The 21,410-nt window shown below is 43.6% G+C and overlaps 3 protein-coding genes across 3 annotated transcripts; 2 read left to right on the top strand and 1 right to left on the bottom strand.

Annotated features, from left to right (window-relative positions):
• Nucleotides 1–1,798: 1,798 nt before the first annotated feature.
• LOC122319648 (probable serine/threonine-protein kinase mkcB) lies at nt 1,799–5,356 on the bottom strand. The gene has a single exon (XM_043207248.1). It carries the CDS (start codon nt 5,134–5,136, stop codon nt 4,195–4,197), a length of 942 nt encoding a protein of 313 aa, XP_043063183.1. The 5' UTR covers nt 5,137–5,356; the 3' UTR covers nt 1,799–4,194.
• Nucleotides 5,357–11,592: 6,236 nt separating this feature from the next.
• On the top strand, nt 11,593–13,212 carry LOC122319643. Its single transcript, XM_043207244.1, has one exon. The coding sequence runs from the start codon at nt 11,593–11,595 to the stop codon at nt 13,210–13,212; it is 1,620 nt and encodes a 539-aa protein (XP_043063179.1).
• A 390-nt stretch (nt 13,213–13,602) lies between these two features.
• Nucleotides 13,603–15,268, top strand: LOC122319642. The gene is made up of 3 exons (XM_043207243.1): nt 13,603–13,652; nt 13,777–14,596; nt 14,819–15,268. Exons 1-3 carry the CDS (start codon nt 13,603–13,605, stop codon nt 15,266–15,268), a joined length of 1,320 nt encoding a protein of 439 aa, XP_043063178.1.
• Nucleotides 15,269–21,410: the final 6,142 nt, after the last annotated feature.

The raw sequence follows: 21,410 nt of genomic DNA, 5'->3' as shown, positions 1-21,410 counted from the left end.
ATCTGAGCAGGCGTTTTCACCGAAATGCTTGCAATTCTTGGACTCTTCGGCCCTTGTGGTGAAAAAATAGATCTGGGTTTGTCAGCGGACAATTTCTGCTTATCGTCCCCGATGGGCAAAATCGAAGAAATGCAAAATGGAAAGGAAGCGGTTTTGGAGCACGGTCACACTTTTGCAAATGTGGACAGATTATCGTTAGACTGCACTTAAAAAGTTTAAGATTGCTGCGTTAACGGTAGAAAGCTGCAGAAAAAGACCGTATAGGATGTAACGGTTGTGAAAGTGGTGTAAAACGCGGTAGTTTTAATTAGTAGGACTAATTGGACAGCTGACTTGGAGTGATGCGCGAATTGTATAAATGACCAGTGATTTATGGTAATCAGGTCCACCTGATTTACGGTTGAAACACTTGGAATGTGGAACACGGTCGAAAAAATGTTTATTAGAACGTAGCAAAAAGTTTTATTTTTTCTTTACCACTGGAAACGGAGAAATTTGTTGTAAGTACTTCTAAAAACAATCACAAATTAATATCCAAGCAATAGAGGAAAAAATATTTGTCGGGTGAACGACTTATATTTGGCGGTCGTCTATTTATTTTTTAAATTTTGGTTTACAAAGTTTTTTTTTTTTTTTTTTGCTTTTTTTATTATTTATTGAATCTTCCCTTTGTGTTAAGAGACTAACAATAAGTGTTCAAATCTTAATCTAACTTAATTAACTTTCACTTAGTGATAGTTTTTTCATTAATGCCCTAATAAGTTTATTGCTGGGCTGGGAGGTCGTTGCGGTGCAGCCGACTTTGACTGCATACTCGGATTAGTTTTCTTGCGAGGGGATTTGTATGGGTGGTCAGCTTTTCGTTATACTTCGTTTTTTTCTCAGCTATTACTTCGATTACTAATTTGATTTTTTGGTCTCTGTGTATGTTTTCGTTCCGAAGGTACTACGGCGCTCCAGTGATAATTCTCAGAATTCTTGACTGTGCTCGCTGAATAATGTCTATGTTACTTCTGGATGCGTTGCCCCACAGCTCGGAGCCATAAGTCCAGATAGGTTTTAAGACGGAGTTGTATAGAAGAGCTTTGAACTCCAGACTAAGTGGAGAGCGAGCATTTATGAGCCAGTGGAGGTTCCTTGCTTTAAGTTTAAGATGCATCGATTTGGCTTCTATATGTTTGCGCCAAGTGAGCCGCCTGTCCAGATGAACACCCAGATATGTTACCTCGTCGGCTTGTGGAATGCATATGTTATTCAAGACCAGTGGTGGGCATGTTTGTTTGTTTAAGGTAAAGGTAACCTGCTTGCATTTTTGAACATTTATTGAAATTCTCCAGTCGGCAAGCCATCGTTCTACAGATGTTAAGTGTCGGGATAGGAGTGCCGTGGCTTTTATTGGGCATTTGGAGCGACTGAGTATCGCGGTATCATCAGCGAACGTGGAGGTTGTTAGATTGTAGTCTATGGGGAAATCCGCCGTATACAGGGTGTATAAGATTGGACCCAGTACACTGCCTTGCGGCACTCCAGCTTCGATTGCGCAATCGCGTGAAGTGCTTGTATTGCATCTTATTGCAAACACTCTGTTATATAGGTATGACTTCAGTAGCTTATGTGTGTTTTGGGGCAACAGCTTGATTATTTTAAACAAAAGTCCATCGAGCCACACTCTGTCAAATGCCTGCGCGACGTCTAGAAAAATGGCTGTGCAGTATTCTCGATGTTCAAAAGCAGTACGAATTTCTGATGTGATTCGATTGACCTGTTCGATGGTTCCATGTTTTTCTCTAAAGCCAAATTGATGTGTTGGAAGTGTGTTGTTTATTCTAAGATGAGGGCTAATCCGAAGGAGTAGCATTTTTTCAAACAGCTTTGAAAGACATGTTAGTAAGCTTATCGGTCTATATGATGATGGCTGCGTTTTATCTTTTCCTGGCTTTGGAATCATTACTATGGTCGACTTTTTCCATTTTTGAGGGAAGTATCCAAGCTTGGCGATTGCGTTGAACGACAGGCAGATGTGAAGAATAGCACACTTTGGGAGTTCAATGAGCATTCTTGGAGTTATTAGGTCGTAGCCAGGCGATTTTCTTGGGTTCAGTTGCTCTTTGATAACCTTTGCTAGTTCACATGGTCGGAATTCAAAGGGTTCTTGAGGATCTAGATTGGCTGCTATTAAAGGAGGGAGAATAAATGTGTTGGTAGAGGGATTTGGTCGGAATACATTTTGTAAATGGTCAGCGAAAGCACTGGCTCTTTCTTCATCACTTCGAAACCAGGTGCCAGAGGGACTTCGTAGTGGCATAATTGGCGCTATTGGAGTCTTTAGGTTTCTGTGAGCTCTCCAAAGAGGGTACTTAGTGCTGGTGGGAGAGAGTTGCTCGATATATGAACGTTGGCTGTTTTTTTCCTCTTGTTTGAGAGCATTGGTAAGCCTGCGTGTGGCTATCTTAAGCATGTGCTTTGTAATTGGTGATCTATTAGACTGCCAATCCCTTCGTAGGCGTCGTTTATCTAATACCAGCCGCTCGATTTCGCGATTAGTTTTGATGTAGTTTGGTTTTGCATACGTCACTGGCGGGGTTGAAGCCTTTGCAGCCGAAACTAAAATGTTTCCAAGAGTTTCCGTTGACTTGTCTATATCCTCCTTTGTAGATAATGCCGTCGTTAGTTCTATGTGTGAACAGACATACTTTTGATACCTTGGCCAGTTTGTTCTAAAATTTGTGAGTCTATACGGTGGGTCGACGATGTGGGGGCGAGTTAGCATATTTAGAAAAACAGGTGAGTGATCTGATGATAAATCTGCTAGTGCTTCGGCGGTGACCATGTTGCGGGGGACATGTTTAGTAATTGCAAAATCGATCAGGTCTGGGATTTTTCTTGGGTCTGCTGGCCAGTATGTAGGCTTACCCGGGGATACATAGTCTAGCTTGTTTTCTGGCTTCGTAAGCGCATTGTACAATTGCTTACCCTTTGGCGTCACAAGTCGAGATCCCCAATGGGTGTGCTTGGCGTTATAGTCACCCGCTGCGATGAACCTGTCACCTAGTGTGTTAAAGAATTCCATGAATTGATCCTCAGAGATTGGAAAGCGCGGTGGGCAGTAGACTGCGGCTAGAGTCGTTGAACCATTGTTGAGTTGTAAGGCTATGGACGTAGATTGTAAGTAGTTTTTGTCAAAATTGTTTAAGTGGTGGTGTTTTATGCGATTTCTGATGAGTATTCCAGTGCCTCCATGAGCTTTACCATCTGGATGATTTGTACCATAGAACAAGTATCCTGGTATATGAAAATTGTTTTTATTTGTGAGGTGCGTTTCTGATAGTAGCATTACGTCGATGTTTTTTTCGTAAATGAACTGTGTGAGCTCTTGTGTATGCCGTGAAACGCCATTTGCGTTCCACAGAGATATCCGTAGGGAAGCCATTATGGGGATTTTGAAGATACAAGAAGTTGAATCAGGATATTTTGGTTTTTCATGAGCTCTTGCAAAGTATTTTGCATGAACGTCATAAAGTCTTTCATGCTTTGCTGTAGGGATAGCATCATAGCTTCGATGCCACTTTGTTGTGTTTGTTGGATGTTTGTCGGTGTATGATCGGAATGAGCAGTTCTTGTCGGTGGGGCGGGCACTTCTAGTCCGGATTTTAGGGCGCTAGCGAAAGAAATTGTTGGAGTAGTGCTTGGGACAGTTAGGGGTGGTTGAAAAATCGGTTGCGGAGAGTAGAAATTGACTTTGTTGTATGTATGTGCTGTGGCAATACGTTTGTTTAGGCGGCTCTTCAATTCTTTGTACACCACACAGCCTCTGTAGTTTGCAGTATGTTTTTCCCCGCAGTTACTGCATTTCTTCACAGACTTATCGTCCTTGTTTTTGGGGCAGTTTGCGGTAGTATGAGGTTCGCTACAGACAACACATACGGACTTAAGGGTGCAGTATGCCTTGGTGTGGCCGTATTCTTGGCAATTAGTACATTGAACTGGATTGATACGTTTGTGCGGCTCCTCCACGGTGATCCTCCGATGTAGCAAGTACTGTAAATTGTATATTGGGTGCACTTCGTTTTTCTTTAGTGCCTGGAGCTCTGGTTCGAGTTCTATTTTGAATAGTGGCTGCGGAACTTTGTCTTTGTTTAAAACATTAATAGCTGTCTTTGCAGAAAAGTTTTTGGCCTTCAGAGCCTCAATTATCTAAGCTGGTGTCACTGTTGCTTCAATGCCCTTAAGTACTACCTGTAGCCCTTTGCAACTTTTTAATTGGTATGTGTAGTAGTTTTTACCAGCATCATTTAGGTATTTAGTCACTATACGGTGGTCTGCTTCTGTTTGGATCTGTAGTTTTATTTCATGAATATTTCCTTTTTTAAGTGGGATAATGTGGAATTTGCTGTCACCAATCAAAGCAACGAGTTTATTTACAAGTGCATTTGTACTTTGTTCTCGTATGAAAATTGGTGGAGGCCTGGTCTTTTTTGGTTCCCCTACCGTTTTTTCGTTGGGTTGTTCGGTCGCAGAATCAGCCAAGATAGCATATCGGTTTGAATTATTTACTGCAGAGTTTTCATTGCCGTTGTTGGTTCGATTGATTTTGGGTTGATTACCTGCCTTATTGTTTTGAGGGCTGAGCTTTCTCTTGATTTGGATGTAGCGATCCATGCCAGTCTGCACAGTCGAAATCGACTTCTGCTTTTGTTTTGATTCTTCTTTGCGTGCATTATTTTTGTTGCAAACGGTCAGTGCTGCTGAATTATTTACAGCTGGCACAGCGATAATTAGTTGGGCCGCTGACGAAGTTGTTGTTGTGGTAGCAGTGACAGTTGCCAGTGAGGTCACTGCACTCGTTATTGCAGTGTTACAGTTACCCGGGACGGTCGTTTGGCGCTGCGAGAGGAGCGGGGTAGGAGAGGCGGTCTCTTCGCTCCACGACTTGTGAGCCGAAGCAGGCAGAGAGGGAGAGCAAGAACGCGGTCTGTCGTTCTCTGAGGGCAAAAGTTTCGAGTTAGTTGAAGGTGAGGGTGCTCGATCACCGATTTGCGGTGAGACGAAAGAAAAGTATGCATTGTTGCGTTGTAAAGAGAGCCGGCGCTCGTATTGTTCACATTGTCGCTGAGAACGTATGTCGTTTTGATTCATTGTTCTAAGTCCACATATAACAATTACCAGAACAATATGGAATAATTATTTATTTTAGTAAATAATTACTATAGTCAATAATTGTTAGTTGTGCAAACTGCACTTTACACTTTGTGTTTAACTTTCACTATACTGTTGTAGTTTTTAGAACTTGCTATTCGTAGCTTGAAAGAAACACGTCTGCACTCGCCGACGTTCGATTCCAATCTTAATGACAAAGTAAATTTGTTTTTGGATGAAAAAATTATTTTGGGTCTTGTAGTTGTTATGAAAATTTAAAAATTAATAAATAAATATTGAAAAATTTATTTGTTAAAAAAGAAAAACCGCTTTTAGTTTATTGCTCGGAAATTGATTTGGAAATTTATTTATCTTTTATTTTATGGATGGAAAACAAAACGCCTTTTCCGCGTCGGCATTTGAGAAAAAATTTGTTATTGTATTCGTCGATAGCAAATTGTATTAAGTGGACTGCGGCGTTTGAGCATAAATGTGTTGCGAAAAGAATTTGGCTGGGGTTGGACACAGTGAAACGAGAACAGAATGACACTTTTGACAGAGCTCTCGACTTAGACATTTTCACTGAACTTGGTACAAGTTATTTTCACTTTTTCACATTTGGAATTTTGCACTTTTTTGGACTTTTTATTCTTCTTTGCAATTTGGACGGGATGAATATTTAAATATATTCGGAGATTTGGACTTTTTACTTTCACGAATGAGGGTGAAAGGGAATGAATAAGTACTTTTTCTTTAAATGCCTTTTGTCGGAGAAATCCGTTAGATTTGACAATAAATCTTACAGCAGTTTAGTTTATTCGGCGATTACCAATTAGAAACTAAAGCTTATTCTACTTAACTAATTTGCTACCACAGGAAGAGTAGAATTGGAGATTCAGGGAGCAATACTGTGGTGAAGAGCGAGAGAGAGAGAGGGAGCGGAGAGCGGGTGACAGTCCTCGCCCCGTAACCTGGACACTTATTATAAACATTCGCCGAGCTAAGAACTTCAACACATAAATACCTATTAATTATCAATAAACTATAAATATATATAGTGACATATTCACTCTTCATATAAAAGAGCTAAAGCCGATCTTTTGGAAAGCTTCACTCTTAAAAAGACTCATAAATAACATTCTCCCAAGATACGAACCGCTTGACCGTAACGAGCTTAACGATCCGATAAGCTTGACATATAAAGCTAAGTAGAACTTAAAAGGCTTATGTTAATCCTCTGTAAAAGGTTTGATTGGCCGAAAGAATACATTTGTAAATTAGTTCATAACTGACCTCTGGTGAAAACATATCAAATAAAGATTATAAAAGGAAATTATATTTTTTTTCATTAAATCAACCACCAAAAAAGTTTATTGGCGCAGTCGGTAGGATACTGAAAAAAAAGATTATAAAAGGAAATTATATTTTTTTTTCATTAAATCAACCACCAAAAAAGTTTATTGGCGCAGTCGGTAGGATACTGAAAAAATTCCTCGTTATCCTATGACAATCTAGTGAAAAGAGAAAACTTGTACGACTAAGTAATTGTGGACCGCTTCGTGAAGTGAGACCTCCACGAAGATGTAATACAATTAAAACATTAGTCTCGACATACTGTATCAGTCTGTGAAAAAAAACAGTAGCCCACTAAAATCAAAAGTGCGACCGCTACTATTGTATAAAACAACAAAAAGTTAAAACAGTGCAGTTCACTTAAGGCATAAGTCTCGACATACTGTATCAGTCTGTGAACAAGAACAGAAAATACCTTATAAATAAAACTAAAATAGCGTTAAAAGCGAAAAATCTGTCTTAATTACTTTAGCAAATACGTCAAGTATCGCAATTCTCTGGAGACCCATCAAATCTCAGCTCGTTCATCAGACGCATCGAATACCTGTTGAACTTATACCCTTCGACCGACGCTCGACAGAAGGTGGTCATATTTGGAGCCATCGAACTTCAAGTTGTCGGAGATGCGGAAAAGGTTAACCAATTTGATATGCACAACGATTGGACAACTTTAAGAGACGCTCTAGGCACGGAATTCAAGACTCAGACGCCACTGAAGGAACTACTAGAAAGATTGTATCGCACTCCTTTTAAGGATAACTATTCTGTGAACAATTAGAAATAAGTTAGCATTAGAGAATGACCGAAATAATATAGCTGTTTATACACAAGCAATGGCAACTACTATAAAAAATACAATTCAACGCTCACTCCCCGATAGGTTGTATATGACCTTAGCGAGGTATAACATTTCAACCGCTTAAAAATTAAGAAAACCGCCCAACAAGAAGGTCTATACGAAGCCCCAATTTCCAAAACATGCGATAATCAACCAAGACTTAACTCAAATTCACCTAACACCTATAAACATACTAACATTAATCAAATCAAAAACACTCACCCCAACCAACGGTTTATTCGCCCCTTTATTCCATTAACAAATCCCACACAGAGCCAAAACACTAACGTAAACAAACAAACCCCTTTTAGACAAATTCCTCCGACCAGACAACAACAACTTAATCAGTACAGAAATTTATACAACGGATTCAGAACAGACTTACTTCATGACCGTCAAAATGACACCCGAAACTACTATCAGCCCCCCCAACAACCAAGAGTGCCAAATAAGCGTTTTAGAGAAAGCAGCGAACAATCGCGTATGCAGACAAATGAAAATTTTTAACAGCACGAATTAGCTTACGACAACGATACTGAACACTACATTAATAACGACGAACAGTTCCACGAAGATCAGTTACAGAATATTCAGACAGTAATGTTTACAGATCAGCAATATCAAAAAGCAGAAAATTTGCCAATACCAGCCTGGGATCCCACCAATACATAGAGATCATGTTTATTAATAACCACAGATATAGATGCATTGTTGATACTGGCTCCTCAATAAACATGATAAGCTCAAACTTTTCCAACCTTCAAGTTAATGATAGGCAAATAACTGTCCGAAGTATGACAGGATATTCTTAATTAAATAAATATGTAGACCTTCCAGCCAACAATCTTTTCCATGGGAACTCTTCAAAAAACTTCAATGCACTCTTACAAGAAATCAACTTTACATCAGAAATAAATTATGCCATGGACAACAACATAGACTCGGAACACACGTACAGACTAGATCATTTAAATAGCGAGGAAAAATACAGACTTACAAATTTATTAAAAGAGTTCAGTGACATTCAATATTGCAAAAATGAAAATCTTACATTTACAAGTATAATACGTCATGATACAAAAACCGCTCATGAAAACCCAGTTTACAAAAGACCATACTCGTATCCGTTTGCCTACGAAGCAGAAGTAAATAAGCAAATTGAGGAAATGTTAAAGCAAGGTATTATACGCGAAAGCGACTCCCCTTACTGCAGTCTATTATGGATTGTCCCCAAAAAGATGGATGCCTCTGGCAAACCGAAATTCAGGTTGATCGTGGACTATCGAAATCTAAATGATAAATTTCCGATTCCTAATATGGACGAAAAACTAGGCAAATTAGGAAAATGTCTGTATTTTACTACAATTGACTTAGCAAAATTCTTTCACCAAATCGAAATGGACCCTAAGTGTATACCAAAAACGGCGTTTTCGACCAAAAATGGTCACTATGAGTACACTCACACTGATATTACCGTAAGTTCATTTCTGACTTTGCAAAGATTGCAAAACCTCTGACAATATTTCTAAAAAAAAGGAGCTAAATTAGACACAAGAAACGATGAAGATCATTTGAAAAATTGAAAGCACTCATAATGAACGACCCAATTTTGATTTGTCCTGATTTCACAGAAACATTTCAGGTCACTACTGACGCCATAGGAGCCGTGTTATCGCAAGATAATAAACCAGTAAGCTTTGCAAGCAAAACATTAAATGATCATGAACAAAATTATAGCACTATTGAAAAATAACTACTAGCAATCGTTTGGCAACCAAATATTTCCGCCCATATCTTTATGGAGTCCCCTTTGAGATTTTGAGCGATCACAAACCCCTTGTTTGGCTAAGTAATATTAAAAAACCTAACATAAAACTACAACGTTGGCGAATTAGACTTAGTGAATATAATTTCAAAATCAAATATTTAGAACGTAAACTTAATTATGTAGCAGACGCTTTGTCTGGAAGAAAACATGGTAGGCGAAGAAGAAAATATTTCCACAGCTGCAACAATACACAGTTCATCAGAAAGCAACGAAACTTACATTAAAATTACAGAAAAACCTATAAACTATTTGGCAAGACAAATTGAATTTATAAAAGATACCGCAGACCAAGTAGAGACAACAAAATACTTTTCCAAAATAAAACTGACCATCAAATACACTGACATGACCCTGACAAAGGCAAAAGATATCCTTATTAAATACTTCTTAAATAATAACAGTGTTATTTACATGGGAAACGATAAAGACTTTTTAGGTTTTCAAAAAGCATATCGAGAAACCATTAACCCACATAGTAACGTGAAAATGTTGAAAAGTATCATAATGTTAAAAGACATAAAATCTTATCCTGAATTTAAAGAATTCATTGTTGCTCAACATTCTAAATTGTTACACCCTGGTATTGAAAAAATGATACGATTATTTAAAGAAACTTACTATTTTCCGGATTATAATAAATTAATTCAAAACATTATCAATGATTGTGAAATTTACAACCTTGCAAAGACAGAACATAGACCAACAAAAAGACTCCGCGTTTATAAGCACTTCTTTAACAATTTGGTTAAACAACGAAAACATACAAATAGATATTACCACAAGTAAAACAGGAATAGCAGACATAGAACGCCTTCATAAAACCATAAATGAAAAAATTAGAACTATCAATGTTTGGGAACGAGACACCCTGTATGCGCGAACAAGTCACCCTTTATCTTTGCTTATATTATCATTTGTCTGCAGCTTCAGCGGAGCTTATCAGCGGAATCAATGTAAGCATCGCACCGCTGTAATTGTCCGCGAGCTTGCCCAGTACTTTTCCAAACTTCTAACTCCCTTCTAACTGTAACTTGTTTACGTCTTATGCTAGTTTAATCGTATGGCGTGAGTACAGCCAAAGCTTAAGTTAGTCACATTTTTGATCTGCAAGAAAACGTACGCATCGGTGTCGAACTAATTAATATTACGTGTCTGAAATTAACCAATAAATCAAACTAAACAGTAACACTGGCGGGTTTATTTATGAACATAAAAAACTGGTCCTTCGAGAGCCGGTTTACCGAAACTGCGTTTCTTTCGGGCATTTGATTTTGATTATTGGCCTTTTGGCAAACGGTGATCTATAGATTCCTACGTCGTATAGAATCGTTCCCTTCTTTCGACCACCATGCGGAGTGTGATTCAACAACGGGGCTTCTGCAAAAGCCAAATTACTCGTGCGCATAATAATAATAAAATTTGTTGATGACATTCATTCAGTGCAAACAATAGTTGTCCGCCTGGCGCAACTACAGGAAAATTATTTGCGGTTCGTACGGCTCTCGGAAGAGCTGTATGCATTTAAATCGGAAGCCGATTGGGAGAACCCTGACGAGGATTTTGACGCATATGAGGACAAACATTATGCTACACACGCTATTCTCAGCAATATTTTGGAGGAGTTGAGACGGATGTCACCTCAAACAGTATTGATGCCACAGTTCAAGCCGCAGACACATCCCAGAGAAGTCATGTCGATTTTCAGTTCGAGCGAATTAAACTTCCGACTTTTTCTGGAAATTATGAGGACTGGAAACATTTTTTGGACATGTTTATTGGATCGATTGCTTCCAATTCGAGCCTGACGGATTGCCAACGGTTTCATTATTTAAAATCGTACCTTGCCGGAGACGCGCTTGCATTAGTTAAACATAATCCAGTTACTAATGACAACTATCGGGAAGCATGGGATCGGCTGGAACAGCGATATAACAAACAATCGCTAATTATTCCAATATTCCTAAATAGTTTCATGAGCCTTCCGAGTGCTATAAATTCAAATATCGGCACAGTGCGGAAAATTGCCGATGGTGCAGACGAAGTTATTTGTGTTCTACGAGCTCTTAATTGCGAAGAGAGGGATCCCTGGCTAATTTTCATTTTACTTTCAAAATTAGATAGCGGTACCCGCCAAGCCTGGGCTCAGTGCGCAGAATCCGAGGGAAAAGGTGTGACCATCAACCGATTCCTGGAATTTCTCACATCACGCTGCGATACGTTGGAGGCTTTTAACTTAACTCGATCAACCCAAGCTCGACGCGCAGCTACAACGCACCACGCAGACACGCATCCAAGACGGGAATAGCCGAAGTGCACATCGTGCCAGCAGAATCACCAACTATTTAAGTGTCCTCAATTCATCGCACTCGACATTGCATCTCGCCGAGACTTCCTCAAATCAAGAAAGCTCTGTTTCAATTGCCTCAGCCCGGCTCATATGGTGGGCAACTGTACATCGAGGCATACTTGTCGGATCTGCCGCCGCAAGCATCATACTTTGGTTCATGGCTCGTCGCAGCCAATTCAAAATGGCAACAACATTGACACGGCAAGTGTTGGCAGCCGCGATCGACCAGCAGTCTCACATGCGGGATCTACAATTGGCCACAATCAACCGCTAGCTCGAGAAGGTCATCGCTTGGGAAGCGAGACTCCCGCGGAAAACAACTTTACGCATCATACTCTGGAGAATATTCCGGCGGCTGGTTCTCAGACTCTGTTGCCAACCATCCTTGCTGACGTCATCGACGCCTGGGGAAATACTACAACCTGCAGGCTGCTCCTGGACACTGGATCTACAATAACCTTGGCATCGGAATCATTTGTTCAGCGAATAGGCGTGCGTCGAACGCACTCACGGATTTCTATTCTCGGTCTCGCCGCCAACAGCGCGGGCGTTACCCGAGGACGCGCACATATCAAGCTGCGCTCTCGTCATTCGGGCCAAACTGTCGAATTGGTCTCGTTCATTCTCAACTCGCTGACGTCATCACTTCCTGCCCAAGTTATTGACACCTCATCCTCTACGTGGAGGCAAATCTGCGAGCTTCCTTTGGCAGACCCAACGTTCTGCACACCTGGAGCAATCGATGTCATTGTTGGATCGGATCAACTTTGGTCTCTATACACAGGAGATCGGAAACACTTTGGTAACGACTTTCCTATCGCTCTCAATACTGTATTTGGTTGGATTCTTGCAGGCTCTTACTCTGCATTCGATGATCACCCTACTTCTACGATGGTTTGTTCATTCATGGAGATGGACAGCACTCAGCCTAACCAGGCTCTCCTGGACGCCAGCGATCCCACAGAGCGTCATTTTGCTGCCACACACAAGCGCTCGACGGACGGGGTGTACGTCGTCGAGTATCCCTTCAAGGAGAAGGCACCGCCTATTGATTCGACCTTGCCACAGGCCATCTATCGCTTCTTCTCGCTGGAACGCAAATTTCGTCGGTATCCAGAATTGAAGCAGCAGTACGAAGCTTTCCTGGACGACTACTTGCAACGTGGACATATGGAACAACTGACCTCGGCTCAGGTTGAGGAGTCCCCAGACACCTGCTTCTATTTGCCGCACCACGCTGTCATCAAACTGGACAGTCTGACTACCAAATGTCGTGTAGTTTTTGATGGCTCAGGAAAGGACAGCTCTGGAGTATCGCTCAATGACAGACTACATATTGGTCCACCGATTCAACGCGATCTTCTTGGCGTTTGTCTACGCTTCCGGCAGCACCAATATGTTTTATGCGCAGATGTCGAAAAGATGTTTCGAGGCATTCAAATCTTTAAGCCACACACCAATTTTCAGCGCATTGTTTGGCGCAAGACTGAGAATGAACCTCTGCTTCATTTTCGCCTGCTGACAGTAACCTACGGATTGGCACCGTCACCATTTCTGGCTGTTCGAGTTCTAAAGCAACTTGCCGACGATCATGGCCATGAATACCCTGCAGCAGCTCACGCTCTTCTGCACGATGCCTATGTGGACGATATCCCTACAGGCGCCAACACACTCGAGGAGCTTATGATTCTAATAGTGTTATGGTTCTAATAGTTGGCGGTTTCTGAAATCATTACCAGAGGAAGATAGATGTTTTGAACCTATCCAGCTTCTCAACGGATTCACCTGTCAAAGTTCTTGGTAGCCAATGGAACCCTGTGAAGGACGTTCTGTATCTCAAACTAAAGGGATGCGATGCGACCATTTCTCCGACGAAAAGAGAACTCTTGTTTTAGCTATCAAGAATTTATGATCCGCTTGGACTGGTAGCGCCGGTCACAGTTCTACTCAAGCTAATCTTCCAAGAAAGCTGGACAAGTGTCCTGCAGTGGGACGAACCCATTCCTGAAAGTCTACGTACGCGCTGGAGAGCCTTAGTAGAGGATTTGCCAGCACTTACGCAATGCCAAGTACCACGGTATATTGCGTCACCATTTCGAGATGTTCAACTACACGGATTCGCCGACGCATCCTCGCACGCCTACGGTGCGGTAGTTTACGCTCGAGTTGCAGTTGGATGCAGCTTTCAATTCCACGTTTGGAGCTAAACGCTGCGTTACTTCTATCTCGATTGCTGTCTATTGTCAAAGCATCACTAACAATTCCTCTTTTCAGCACGAGCTGCTGGACAGATTCAGAAATTGTGCTACACTGGCTTTCAGCTCCCCCTCGACGGTGGAACACCTACGTCTGCAACCGAACTTCTGAGATATTGAGCGACTTTCCCCGTAGCTGCTGGAACCATGTTCGCACGGAAGACAATACTGCTGATTGTGCTTCCCGAGGACTTCATCCGTCAAAGCTTCTGGAGCATCGACTGTGGTGGAAAGGTCCGTCCTGGCTGGCCACACCCACCTCTGAGTGGCCACCTTCTACAAGCAAGTTCAGCGTATCTTCAAGTTTCGATGTCAACACCGAAGAACGAGCCGTAAAGCCCACGACTCTACATAACTTTCCTGATGAAAGTATACACGAGTTACTCATCCACAAATTCTCAACCTGGACGCGTCTTATAAGGGTATCTAGCTACTGTCATCGCTTTATTCACACTCTTCGATCTCATCATAGGAATTCGGCAACATTCCTTACGTCTGAAGAGTTGCTGGACGCACAGCGCCGACTTATTCGACATGTGCAACAAAAATCCTTTGCCAGAGAATATGCGCAGCTAGAGAATCGACACCAGCTTAACGCTAAATCGCATCTTATCCGGTTTTCTCCGTTTCTGGATGATTATGGAGTAATGCGAGTCGGTGGGAGAATCGAGCAATCTACACTCAACTACAACGCCAAGCACCCGATTCTGATACCTAAAGATACACCACTAGCTGGACTGCTGGTTCGACATTTTCATGTCTCCTATCTGCACACTGGAGTTGATGCAACGTTCACCAATCTTCGTCAGCAGTACTGGATTCTGGGAGCCCGCAATCTTGTCAGAAAGGCAGTCTTCCAATGCAAATCCTGTTTTCTTCAACGAAAGGGCACAAGCAACCAGATCATGGGAGAGCTACCAATTCCTCGAGTTCAAGCTAGCCGCTGCTTTCAACACACAGGGCTGGACTACGCTGGACCGATCGCAATCAAGGAATCAAAATGAAGAACTCCACGCATCGGAAAGGCATGGTTTTCTATTTTCGTGTGCCTCACTACAAAGGCACTTCACATCGAGGTTGTTAGTGAGCTAACTACACAGGCTTTCATCGCAGCCTTTCAACGATTCATTGCCCGCCGAGCGAAGCCTACTGACCTGTATTCGGACAACGGAACTACATTTCATGGAGGCAAGCGAACTTTGGATGACATGAGACGTCTGGCCATTCAACAAGCCAAAGATGAGGAACTAGCAGGATTCTTTGCCAATGAAGGGATTTCTTGGCACTTTATACCCCCGTCTGCTCCCCATTTTGGAGGGATGTGGGAAGCTGGAGTTCGCTCAATTAAACTCCATATGAAACGGATACTTGGATCAAAGGCTTTAACGTTTGAGGAGCTCTCTACTGTCCTGACCCAGATTGAAGCTATCCTGAATTCACGCCCGCTGTGCCCAAATGGGGATAATTCTTTGGATCCACTGACGCCTGCTCATTATACCCGTTACTCGTAGAGTAAAAGGGTATACTAGATTCGTTGAAAAGTATGTAACAGGCAGAAGGAAGCGTTTCCGACCATATAAAGTATATATATTCTTGATCAGGATCAATAGCCGAGTCGATTTGGCCATGTCCGTCTGTCCGTCTGTCTGTCCGTATGAACGTCGAGATCTCAGGAACTACAAAAGCTAGAAAGTTGAGATTAGGCATACAGACTCCAGGGACATAGACGCAGCGCAAGTTTGTCATCATGCTGCCACGCCCACTCTAACGCCCACAAACCGCCCAAAACTGCGACGCCCACACTTTTGAAAAATGTTTTAATATTTTTTCATTTTTGTATTGGTCTTGAAAATTTCTATCGATTTGCAAAAAAACTTTTTGCCACGCCCACTCTAACGCCTACAAACCGCCCAAAGCTGTCACGCCCACACTTTTGAAAAATGTTTTAATATTTTTTCATATTTATACTGGTCTTAAAAATTTTTATCGATTTGCAAAAAAACTTTTTGCCACGCCCACTCTAACGCCCACAAACCGCCCAAAGCTGCCACGCCCACACTTTTAAAAAATGTTTGGATATTTTTTTATTTTTGTATTAGTCTTGTAAATTTCTATCCATTCGCCAAAAAACTTTCTGCCACGCCCACTCTAACGCCCACAAACCGCCCAAAGCTGCCACGCCCACACTTTTAAAAAATGTTTTGAAATTTTTTCATTTTTATATTGGTCTTGTGAATTTCTATGGATTTGCCAAGAAACGTTCTGCCACGCCCACAAACCGCCAAAAACTGTCCTTCGCACTTACACTATACTATAGCGTTCTCTCTTGTTTTTTGACTGGATCTCCGTATACTGCATTGCCTGAACCCTGTCGTCTGGATATGCAAGTCAATCGATTGGAGAGGTGGAATCAGCTGCAAGCCATGGTTCAAGGCTTTTGGAAAAGGTGGCATATGAGACACCCTCTCTAGGTTCCTTCGCATAATCTTGAAGACCTCTCTCAATTTTCAGCGTTTCCTTCTGGTGACTCTCGTTGCCTTCCTGTACCTAGCGTTTCTCTGTCATAGAGTGCGTTCGGTAGCCGCGGCTCGCGGCCTTGTGTCAGAAATGCCGGTGAGTAGCCTGTGGAATCTGAAATACTGGAATTCACCGCCAGCATGATCTCGGGCCATCTTTCATCCCAATTCCTCTGGTTCTGTCCGGCAAACTGCATTGTCTTCACCGTGCGGTTGGCTCTCTCCGTCAGATTCTCCTGTGGGGTATACGGTGCCGTAAACTGCATGTCGTTGAGGAACTTCTTAAAAGCCCGACTCGTGAACTACACGCCGTTGTCCGTGATCACCACCTTCGGTACTTTAAATCGTGAGACTATGCGTTCCCTGGACGCTTTCTGCAACGTTTCCGCCGTGGCTGTTCGCAAAGGCACCAACTCCGTCCACATCGAAAACCTGTCGATCAGTACCAACAACATAAACAGTATGTTGTGCTCCGTGCTTCGATCTTGGTAGTGGTCCGACGAAATCGGCGCACACTGTCGCCCAGGGTTCCTCCGGGATCTGTGTCAACATCTTGCCGCCTGCCGCTGATTCGATTTGAACCTTGCGCAGTCCTCGTATTTCCGAACGTAGGCCCTTGCGTCTCTCTGCACTCCTGGCCAGCAGTACCGGGCTGCAAGCCGTACAATCGTCTTCCGACTGCCTACATGACCGGCTGCTGCGGAGACGTGGTTTTCGCGCAAGACAGTTTCTCTCAGTTGCCGCGGAACACATAGCTCCCAGGTCACGACATCTTCGTTCCCTGCTCTATGCGAAATCTGCCTGTAAAGGGTGCTACTCTCCTATACGTAGTCTGGGAACTTTTGAGGATGTGCCTTTACCTTCTCCCGCATTTCCGTGATCCAGCTGCATTTTTATTCGGCCTCTTTGTCCTGCGTTCTTCTCAACATTTCGAGTTCTGCTGAGACCGACTCTGGCAGTGGCTGCCTCGATAAAGCATCTTCTACCACGTTCAACTGGCCTTTCCTATATGCTACCTCGAAGTCATACTGCTGCAACTCCAACGTCCATTTGGCAATTCTTCCCGAACGGCTTGTTCAGCCAATTCAATGCCATATGATCCGTCACTACCTTAAAGTGGGAGCCCTCAAGGTACGGCGTTAGCTTCCGAATAGCCAAGCACTCCATTTCTGTTGTTGAGTAGTTCTTGTCGGCTCCGTTTAGGGTCCGGCTGGAGTATGAAATGACCCTTTCGCCCTCCTCTGTGTCCTGTGTGAGGATTGCGCCAATCCCGTAGTCACTGGCGTCCGTTTGCAAGATGAACGTTTTCCCAAAGTCGGGGCACGCCAAGACTGGGTCGGTAACCAGCCTGGCTTTTACCACCTCGAAGGCTTGCTGGTGGTCCTGTGACCATGTCCACTTGGTACCCTTGCGGAGGAGGTCGTTGAGTGGCCTTACAATGGGCGCGAAGTCAGGCACGAAACGTCGGTACCACGATGCGACTCCAAGGTATTGCCTCAGCCCTCGGACCGATGACGGTGGTTCTAGCTGGGCTATGGCTGCTACCTTTTTTTGGGTCCGTGCCTATCCCTTGGCTTGTGACGCGGTGTCCTAGGTACAGAAGTTCTTGTTTGAAGAACTGTCATTTCTCCGGGTTTATTTTCAGGTTCGCCTTCTTCAAGCGGCGGAATACCTCCCTGAGGTTTCTCTTGTGTTCCTCTAGGGTGTGTTCCTCTAACGATGATGTCGTCTTGATACGCAAATGCATGCGGCGAAATGTGGCCGACGCGGAGTGTAACCCAAATGGCATCACTTTCCATTGGAACAGCCCTTTCCCTGGGACCGTGAAGGTCATGAATCCCCGGCTTGACTCTTCCTGCGGTATTTGCCAATATCCATCCTTCAGGTCCAGACTGCTTATGAAGCGAGTCTCCCTTAGTTGGTCGAGGATGTAGTTTATCCGTGGCATCGCGTTTATCTGTCTGAAGTCCACGCATAGTCTCCATTTTCCTGTTTTCTTCTTTACCATGACTATGGGTGAGCTGTACGGGCTCCTTGAATGCTCTATCATCCCCCTCTCCAGCAGTTCGTCCACCTTCGCGTTGATCTCCCCTTGAATCTTTGGATTCTTGCGGTAGTATCTCTGCTTAATTGGTTTATCGTCCTTCATGGTTATCGTGTGCTCGGCTATACTCGATGTTTCGGTCTCGGCCCGACTTGCGTGAGGAAATTCTACCCCAGCACTAACGCATCCACTATCCCTGGTAATATTAGCACCTGCGACAAGCTTCTTGTGGATTGGCCACATGGGTTGGGTGTTGACCCGACTTGCCCGCAAGAGTCGTTCCCGTGTGTCTCTGGGTGGTGACTGGCGGCCTCCATAAGGTTGTGTTGTGCCGCCCAGACTGACCCAGGGTATATCGTGCCCACTGCTCCTGGGACTGCGTGCCTAGCTCTCCTGAGTCCTCACACATTCTACACGTGACTTGTGTTGCGGCAGGGGCTTTGTTGCGGCTGAATTTGTGCTCTTCCGCAAAGGCTTCCCGTTCCCTGTGCAGTTCCTCGTACTCATCTGCCAGGATCATGAGGGCCTCTAGGTCGTCCACGTGGTAGGATCTCAACGCTATTCGGAGGTCTGGCGTGCAGTTCTCCTTGATGAGCTCCAGCGTTTTCTTCTTCCCATACCCAAGGGGTCTTATCAGGGTCTGCATCTCGACCATGTAGTCCTTGAATGCCTCCCTAAAGCCTTGCTTCCTTTGCCTCACCTTGTCCGCGAGCTTCGTGATTTTGTTTGTCTGCTCGCTACGGAATACGTGCGGCTAGCTCAGTAGAGTTTGTGCGTTCGTCCCACCAAATTTATAGAATAACGTGATCACCCGGTTACCGGTAATAACACTCGCAGTTTCGTTCTTGGATCTTTATTTGTGCTTGGATTTACAAAAAAAATCTGATTATCCGGCCTTTGTGCTGGATGGATTGTCCACCGGCCTCGTTCCGCTGTCTCGCCGCTCCTGTCGTCCTGAATGTGGCGGACCTCGTCGCTTGGGCTTAGAGTTGTTGTCTTACGCAGACTCACGGCAGCTAACGGCTGTGATCCCCAAGGCAAACGGCTGTGGAACAGCAACACGTCAACCCAACGTCTGGTTCGGACTGGTGGCGCCGGTATCACGCCTGTTTTGATCGCACGGACACACCTAGGCGATCGCCTGGTTCAGGTTCGAGGTCTCCTACAGAGTTCTCCGGGTCTACACCACAAGCCCTGCCGCTCATCCTGTGCCCTCCTTAGTTTGGCTACGCCTGTTGGGCGCTTCTGGGCTACTCGTGCTTCGTCGTACTGGACCTCAGCTACCAGCGTCTCAATTCGGAGACCTTCTCGTCCCGAACGTCTTGACGTAGCGATCTTGCTCCTTGTTGACCACCACGGCTGTAGCTCCTCTGCTGACCTCGTTCTAACGTTGTTTACTTGTACACTTCCAGCGTTCAGCCTGTTTATATAGGCCTCCTCTAACGGTTCATCCTTTTGGTCTCCAGTCTCCGGATCCAAAAACCACAACTTTTCCCGTTGGCCCCGTCCAAAGTTCGATTTGTCCCGTTATTTGCCTTTGAGTCTGCTGACTCTCCAAACTCTCTTTGCAGTAAGTCCGGAGTCTCCACCCTCTCTCTCCACTTCCCGAGTCTCCAAACTCTCTTCCTCTAGAGTCTCCAAACTCTCTTTCTCCAGCCCAGAGTCTCTAAACTCTCTTTCTCCGGGCTTCGCACTGCCGTTACTACGCTTTGCCTTGTTGCGTAACTGGCAACGGCAGGCCCTCCTCATACGATCACCATCCGCATTTGTGAATACAAATACAGCATGTTCAGTTGCAAGACTAACGATAAACTACAGAGTCAGTATTCAATTTACGAATAGATGAAAGATTGCGAACCAGTTCATAAACATACAGCCGGATCAGTGAAAAAGCCGAATATGGAGGAAGAGCAGCGCACTGTTTTAATTGCGGATCCACAGATCATCTCTGGAAGGATTGTCAAGCTGCAACTAAATGTTTTAAGTGCAACGAAAGTGGTCACAGGTCGAGAAATTGTCCAAAAGCTGTGCAAAGCGTAAGAGTGATACGGGGCAACAAGCGCCTTTAATCTCTTGTCATCAATAAAGTTGCAATCGATTGTCTGGTTGACAAAGGGGCTCCATCATAAAAGCCAGCGTGTTTCAAATGTTTCCTGATGTCCAGCTGCAGAAGTCGGTATCAATGCTGAGGGGTCTGGGCAACACTAAAACATTGCCGATAGGATATTTTGTTGCTGATGTGCTGGTAGACAACATACAAGATCAGCAGAAGTTTGTCGTGGTGCCGGTGACAGAATTCGTGTCAAAATTTTGCGTTGTTTTGGATCGGAGTGGTTTTCACTTTTTTCAGAAGGTTGCGCCGGTGGAAAAGGAGGCGCACAATGAGCTAAGTATTTAAATTGTTGTAGAAGCCGATATTGAAATCCACACTCCTGCGCAGTTCGAGCCAGTTATACGATCCATTGTCACGGCTTAAAAACCGGAGTCGCCCGCTACAAAAAGCCCAATCAAGCTGAAGATTGTGCCAGAGGAGAAGATGATACCATTTTAATACCAGCCCAGTCGATACTCAATGGTTGAACGCGAAGCGATTCGAGATCAAGTTTCGGAATGGCTACGAAACAAAATAGTACGCAAGTCAACGTCAAATTTTGCCAGCAGAGCCGTCATCGTCAAAAAAAAAGATGGATCCATCAGAGTCTGCGTTGATTTTCTTCAACTTAACTCCATGGTTTTAAAAGACTGCTTTCCCGTGCCGCTTTGCAGGCAGCAAAACTTTTTGTCGTCATGGATTTGGAGAACATTTTTTTTCACGTCCCTGTACAAGAGGAAAGCCGAAAATACACAGCATTTATAACCAAGGAAAGCCTGTTCGAGTTTAATAAAACGCCCTTCGAATTCACAAACTCGCCAGCTACGTTTATACGATCTATAAACGCCGTTTTCCAAGATCTTGTAATGCAAATTTATATGGATGACATTATCATATACGGCATGTCGGTAGATGAATGCTTGGAAAAGCTTAAATTAGTGCTGGAGGTAGCTGCTCGTTTTTCATTGATTATAAAATGGAAAAATGCCGTTTTCTGGAAA

This window comes from Drosophila yakuba, unplaced genomic scaffold (genome assembly GCF_016746365.2).
Source record: "Drosophila yakuba strain Tai18E2 unplaced genomic scaffold, Prin_Dyak_Tai18E2_2.1 Segkk2_quiver_pilon_scaf, whole genome shotgun sequence".
In the NCBI taxonomy this organism is placed as follows: Eukaryota; Metazoa; Arthropoda; class Insecta; order Diptera; family Drosophilidae; genus Drosophila; species Drosophila yakuba.
The sequence above is the reverse complement of the archived record's forward strand: the minus strand, read 5'-3'. Positions and strand labels throughout refer to the sequence as shown.